Below are 7,293 nucleotides of genomic sequence, written 5' to 3' on the forward strand. Positions count from 1 at the left end.
CTTCGGCTCAGGTCATGATCTCAGAGTTCTGGGATCGAGTCCCACATCGGGCTCTCTGCTCAGCAGAGAGCCTGCTTCCCTCTCTCTCTCTCTCTGGCTGCCTCTCCGTCTACTTGTGATTTCTGTCAAATTAATAAATAAAATCTTTAAAAAAAAAAAAAAAAAAGAATAGGGACAAGACTAGAGCCTGGATGGCTGAGTTGGTTAAGTTCAGGGTCCTGGAATCAAGGCCCACACTGGGTTCTTTGCTCAGCGGGCTCTCCTCCCTCTGCCTGCTGCTCCCCCTGCTTGTGAACTCTGATAAATAAAATCTTTAAAAAAATAAATTCTTTATAATAATAATAGATATGAAAGGAGTACACTTATATTTTAACCCCTCCCCAAGTGTGTGGAGGTATATATATTTACAAAAGAAACTACCAAAAGGAGGCACACTAAGCAGCCATGGGTGGTTAATTTGGGAATGGGAGTGAGAAAAGTAGAGGGGGAACAGGTTTCACATGTTGCTCTGTATACTTATGTATTGTTTGGATGTTCCACAATGAAAATTACTTTGGTTACAAAAATATATTTTAAAATTAAATAGTAAATGAATGAACACAATATATAATAATACAAGGGAATGTATGGGAGGTGTTGAATGAGTTGTGCTAATGAAACTAAAGGAGCGGGGAAGAGTCCTTGTGATTAAAGAGGTCATGGCAGCTTTGCAGATCTTAAAGAAAAGTGGTATTCTTTAAAAAGTGAGAAAAAGGGGCACCTGGGTGGCTCAGTGGGTTAAAGCCTCTGCCTTTGGCTCATGTTATGATCCCAGGGTCCTGGGATCGAGCCCCACATGAGGTTATCTGCTCAGTGGGGAGCCTGCTTCCCCTCCTCTCTGCCTGCCTCTCTGCCTACTTGTAATCTCTGTCAAATAAATAAAAAAATTTTTTAAAGTGAGAAAAGGGGGGCATCTGGTTGGTAGAGGCCCAATGGGTTGGGCCTCTACCTTCGGCTCAGGTCATGGTTTCAGGGTCCTGGGATCAAGCCCCCTTGGGCTCTCTGCTCGGTGGGGAGTCTGCTTCCCACTCTCTCTCTGCCTGCCTCTCTGCTTTATTGTGATGTCTGTCAAATAATTAAAATCTTAAAAATAAATAAATAGAAAAAGAAAAAGGGATAAAGGCAGCAGGTCGGATATTTGGGAAAAATGAGTGGACAATTTTGGTTGAAGTAATGGATTCAGGCAGAGGAGCAGAGAAAGAGAGTTTGAGAAGGAAGCAAGAGCTAGTTGTGGAGAGCTTGAATGTCAGATGAAGGCAGCGGGAATCCACTGAAGGTTTCCGAGCAAAGCCGTGACCATGCGCACTGGTGTGCGGGGTGACTGGAATGGTGTCATGAAGATGGAAGGCTACTGCCCAGTCCAGATCTGACACTTTGTCAGGAATGGGAAGGGGAAGTGGAGGTGGAGTTGAGGCAGGGGGAATCAGGCAAAACTAAGACAACACTATCACCCACAGAGGGCTGCGCAAGCCCACCTGAGCCCGAAACTCTACCACAGCCCCCTGGACTCACAGGGTACCCGCCAGGATCCAGTTTGGTCAAGGACAATGATGTTTATTTATTCATCAAGGCTGAATGCTTATTATGTGCCAGACCATAAGCAGGGCACTGACTGACTGCTTTCTAAATGTTTTTAATATGTTTACTTTTAACAGACTGTTAATAAACAAAAAGCCTGTGAGTCAGCATACGTAAATCTGGACCCAAAATCTAATGCCGCTTTTTCAAGGGCAGGTATGTCTTGGATGACAAAATGTTTTCTTTTTAGGTATGGTTATGCCCTCATTCAGCCCACTCTCTTCTGCAGCTTACAGCCAAAGTGACACACACAAGCAGACACTCACCTTCAAGCCATGATTGTGAACAGTCCTGTCCCAAGTTCCTCACTTCTAGACCTTCAGGCACTGCATTGCTCCCTTTCCTAAGGTTTGGATTTCCTCAGACTTAACCTTCTCTTCCCTTTGCTCAGGAACTTGGGGTCATTCTTACCCAATCCCAGCAACCACAGCCAGGAAACCCAATTAGATTGAAAACCTTTAGAGGAAGGCAGGCCTCTGGATCCTATCACTCCCCAGTTACCAGCACAGTACTTACTCTATCCCTCCAGTTACCAGGTTAGAAAGTAGAGAGCTGGACTCTGGCCTTCCTATCTCCACACCCTTCAGAACTTCAGAACTGGAAAAGAAGTGTTCCTAGTACTATGACTGCCTGCCCAAAGACACCACGCTGTGCACCAAGCAGCAGCAAAGGGGTATCCCCCTACAGTTATTCCCCAACTCTCACTGACCCACGTGCTGCACTATGGATATCCCAAAGGATTTCAGAGCATCCCAGAAATGGATTGCCAGGTCTCTCCACCAGGACAGTGGTTAGACTTCCTTCTTAACAGGTCTGGAACCGTAAAAGGTACTAAGTACCTGTCAATTTTCTGCTCTGACCAATCTAGGCACTTGAACTAGAAGTGATGCAGTGAACCCCCAGAGCCTTCAGACCTTATACCTCAAGTCTGAGAAACTCCTGCATACCACACTCATTTTCCCTGTCACTGTCCCCAAACTCTGAAATGAAAGCGACAGTCTGTCCTCCACCCCAGCCAGACCAATCCAAGACTTTCCACTGGCTCTCTCTAGGCTCATGTTGGAAACTCCCTTGCCCAGAATATTCTGAAGTAGATCCTGGGCCCAAGTCTTCTGTCAAGCCATAACTGAAGAGCTATTCAAGTTCTGGGCAGATATGGTTGCTATTTGTCCTAAGAGCTGGATGCTGAACACTTATCTTCCAGGTTAAGTCTCTTCCTCATCCCACCATGTGCCCCTAAAAGAAGCTGAAAAGTTTAAGCAACAGCCACAAGGGACTGTGCTCTGACATCAGATGTCAACTCATTCCTGGCACCTTAAATGGAGCACTGAGGGGCAAAATGGACTAGGTCATCCTCTTCAGGAGTCAAAAAGACACCCACTGACCTGCCATCCAGCTAAAATCCTCTCCATTATCACTATCTTATGATGGGCTATAGTACTAGAAAGAATATGCTTATTAATGTACAAATAAGGCACTTGGTAAAGGTGTTCTTATCAGTAACTGTGGTCACCAAGCAGGACTTTTGAGGAGCACAGACATAACTGAATACAAATGATTTTCTTCACACTGGTACTTGGGGCTCTCAAACTTACCGTATGCCTAAATCCTGTCTCTTTCCCATAACGTCAGGATTAGAAGGTCTCTGTCTCCAAAGCTTAAGAAAGTGGTGAGAGTGAAGAACGCCTGCCTAACTAACCTAGACTTCACCCACCAAAGGAAGGAGAGCACCATCTCTTTCTTGTCCTAGAGCCAGACAATAGTAGCAGGAGAGGAAGAGAGCAGTGGCAGGAGTGGGCTGGGAGGGCAGAGGCTTGTCCTTTCCCCCAGGACACTTTGGAATCTCTGGATGAGGCTTGGCATCCTGACAATGGGGAACTGCATGCCTGAAGCAGAGGTGATACAGGGCCATAGCTGTAAGGAGGATCAAGTTCACTACACTATCCAGACCTTTACCCTTCATGTTTACTCACTGCTAAAGTCTAGAAATAGTTTGGTGAGGGGACTCCAATCTATGGATGAGGGAACCCTGTTCCAACTAGAAGCCCCTGACTGCACAGGGTTGGGGAGATCTGAGAGTGGAGGCAGGGTGGGTCACTCCAAGTTCAGGGCCCTCTAGCCACTGAAGTCCCTAATGACTACCAAAGGTGATAAATAAGGCTAAGAATAGGATGAAAGCCTTTACAACTAAAAGAGCACAGTCACGAAGCTCTCACATTTTGGTGCCCAATTCATTTAGGCTCCCCTTCAGAGTATGATGGAAAGTAGTAAGCAGTGTAGAAATAAGCCTAAGTCCCTCCATAACCTCACTCTCCCCCTGTCAAGTGTACTCTTTACCCCTCTGCTGAGAGAAGGAGTAGTCTAGAGAGAGGGACCAGAGATAGGAATACCCTCACGATTAAAATACTGCCCAGTGGCTGCTGCACATCAAGGATGAAGGTCTGCTCCAAAGCTGCATAAAACAAGTTTAATTTCCAACCAGGGTCACAGTCATCGTGTATCCCACATTTTGGGCAAGGAGAGAGAAGGTGAGTTATTAAACATATACAGTCTACATTCCAGAGGGGGAAAAAAAAGAAGAGAAAAACCAGGACTGCAGTTACCACTGTAACACCACAAAACAAACTTCGGAGGGGAGGGAGGCAGAGGGGAATCTAGGGGAAAAGAAAGGCTGTAACAGAGGAAAGCATAAAATTAAATCTACCAGAGGAGAGTGTGGGAGGGAGCAGGCAAAAATGGAATGAGAAACCCAATCCAAAAAGAGCTTTTAGGAGAATGGGACTGTAGCAAGGACCACCCCTGCCAAGGGCCTAGCAGCCAAGGACACTACCACGATTACTTACTGCCCCCTGCTGGATGGATCCTTGAGCAACACCAAGGCAACCTCCAAGGCTGCTGCCTAACACCCTCAGGCCCACTGGTCTTTGGAGCCCCCCAAAACAAGGTAGGGGTGGGCCTTAAGTAAGAAAAACATAATTGGGACTGCCATCTAATTAGGGACGGTCAGACTGGGAGGCAGGAGAAGAGGCAAATCCTCAGCTATTGCAGAGACCAAGAGTGGAGAATCCTAAGTAGGAATGAAACAAGGAAAGGGGAGACAGATAGGCAACAGCAGTGAATGAGCTGAGAAGGCAAAGGAAAGAATTCAGGAGGGGAGAGGCAACAAGTGCAGGAGGAAAAAAAAAAAAAAAAAAAAAAAAGAGGGAACAGAGGCAGAGGCAAAGGAAAGGGGCAGAGGAAAGCATCCACGGGGTCAGGGGAATGAATACATGTTAAAATGAACTAGAAGCTCCAGCACACCTCTCCCCTTAGCCCTGCCACCAAATACACACGCGCGCGCACACACACACACACACACACACACAGGCCTAGAGATCAGGAGACCTGCACACTTCCACTGCATCTTGGGTAAACAGTACATCACTAAGGAACTGGCACTGAGGGAGACACCCCTGGAACCTCTCTTTCACAGTTCAACCTGGAGTAGGGTGGGGGTACTGATCTGCCTGTTGTAGACAAAGGTGGCAGGACACCTGGCCACATGGGGTGGGCTTGGGACAGTCCTTCTGGGAAGGGGCCCCTCAGCCATGTTGTGGGGGAAGGAGGGGACGGGGGCCTGGGCCCTGACCATAGCAGAAAGGTCATGGGCGACCGTTTTGGAGCTCAGGGCGCAGCCAGCACACACGGGAGCCCACAGAAAAGCCACGGCTTCATAGAAACCGCAAAGTCAGGACCCAGGCCAGGACCTCAGGGACAAGCGCCCCCTGTAAACAGAGAGACGCAGTAGCAGCAGTTTCTGAACAACTACATAATGGTGGGAGGACCCTGAAGACCACTACATCCCACCAGCACCAACAACTACTTCAGAGTTCTAATTTCCTCCACTCCAAGCCTCAACTGATTCAGGGGAAGGGGCTGAAATGGGCAGAAGAAAACTGTTGGGGTGGTGTGAGGAGGGACAGCAGGATAGTCTGAGAGTCTAAAAACAGAAAAGAAGATTTTCAGCCTTCAGCACATCCCAGACTAGAAAAAGAGAGAAGTGGAGAACAGGGGAATTGAAACAGGCCTGCCATGTCACCCTCACTCCCCTGCTCCCCATTAAACCACCCAGCCAGCCCTGGTCAGGTCAGCAGGACTACTACCGTGAGGACACTCTGACAAAGGACAGATGAACCACCCAGTCCCCGAGAGCAGAAGATGAGGAAGGGGGGGCATGGGAAGGCAAGAGTAGACTGATCCATGCCTCACCTTCTCCTAACAACACAAAAGGATGAAGACGGAAAACCTGAGGCCCACCCACCCCGTGCCCTGGATCCCAAACATACCCCATGGTCTTGTTCCCCTTCACCATCCTCCTCACAGGCTCCTGAGGAACAGATCTAAGGATGAGGAGGAGGATCAGCTGAATACTGGGCTGATAAGAGTGAGTGGGCTCTTCTCTCCTTCTCACTGGCAAGGCAGGGCAGAATGGCATCTCCTTCGGAACAGTCATCTAGCTATAAACACCACCCCCCTGCCCTGAACGGGGTGGAGAGAGGGGTACAAGAAAGACGGTGGTGGAAAATCCATCATCTGTCCTATCATCCAGAAAAATCTACCCACAGAGAGGAGAGGAAGCAGTGCAAGACTGCGGCAGCCTTCCCTCTACTCTCCTGCCTCTACCTTCTTCCCTTTATCTCACCAGCACGGGAGGGGCAAATGATAGACTGGAGTGGGCAGTGTGACCTGGCCCCCAGCACTGAGTCTCCCCCCACCCCTCCACCCTTCCCCCTGCATATACATCTCTCTATACACGTATATACACGCGCACACACGCACGCACACACAGAGAGGCCCGTGCAATTTCCATGTAGAACAGGAAGAGAGGGGCGAAGGAAAGGAAGATGGGGAGTAGGAGAGGGAGCTGTGGGGAGAGGGAAGAGACTGAGATGCCAAGAGCACAGCAACCAGAGCCAAATGAAGCGAACGGAGAGAATACCCCACCCCACCACCCCTCCCAAACCCCAGAGGATGGGGGGGGCCACCCATGAAACCATAACAACCTTGTTTTTGTTTTAAATCCGATAAATTGGAATGATTCATCATCAGGACAGCAACTGGGGACTGGTCATGGACAGGGGAGTGGAGGGAAGGCGGGGGGCAAGGCTCTTGTTGGGCATGCGGACATGATACCCAGGGCCCTGGCCACACTGGCAACGGGAAGGAAGGGGCAGGGCTGGGGCAGGGAGACAGTAGGTGCGTCAGGGGTGGGTGGGGTGGTCGGATAGGGCTGTCTGGCTCTCACTTCTTGTTTTTGAGCTGATTGGCCAGCCAGTCCAGGCCTTCGTACAGCCCGTCCCCGCTGGTGGCACAGGTGGCCTGAATGTACCAGTTGCGGTGACGCAGAGAATGCAGGCCCAACTTGTCTGTGATCTCAGCAGCGTTCATAGCATTAGGCAAATCCTGGAGCACGAGGGAGACACACAAAAAGGAGGCTCAGGATCTTTCAAAGGCTTCTAGGGAACCAATCTACCAAAGCAATGTGTACCAGCATCCTCTCCTCCTCCTTCATTGTAGGTACCAGAACCCAGGTCCGAAAAAGCTGCTTTGGATTTAATCATCCCAGAACCATAGATCTATGCGCTAAAGGTCATTCCACTGGGGAGCTGCAAACCAAATATGGGGTTGATAGGGAAG

The 7,293-nt window shown here is 49.0% G+C and overlaps 1 protein-coding gene across 1 annotated transcript in view; it reads right to left on the bottom strand.

Annotated features, from left to right (window-relative positions):
• Positions 1-4,065: 4,065 nt before the first annotated feature.
• ARF3 (ADP ribosylation factor 3) overlaps positions 4,066-7,293 on the bottom strand; it is a 20,131-nt gene continuing 16,903 nt past the window's right edge. Inside the window, exon 5 of the mRNA XM_059403014.1 lies at positions 4,066-7,059. Within this exon, the coding sequence (XP_059258997.1) occupies positions 6,898-7,059 (162 nt within the window). The 3' untranslated portion in view covers positions 4,066-6,897. The remainder of the gene's footprint in view (positions 7,060-7,293) is intronic.

The sequence above is a fragment of the Mustela nigripes genome, chromosome 6 (assembly GCF_022355385.1).
Source record: "Mustela nigripes isolate SB6536 chromosome 6, MUSNIG.SB6536, whole genome shotgun sequence".
NCBI classification, from domain to species: domain Eukaryota; kingdom Metazoa; phylum Chordata; class Mammalia; order Carnivora; family Mustelidae; genus Mustela; species Mustela nigripes.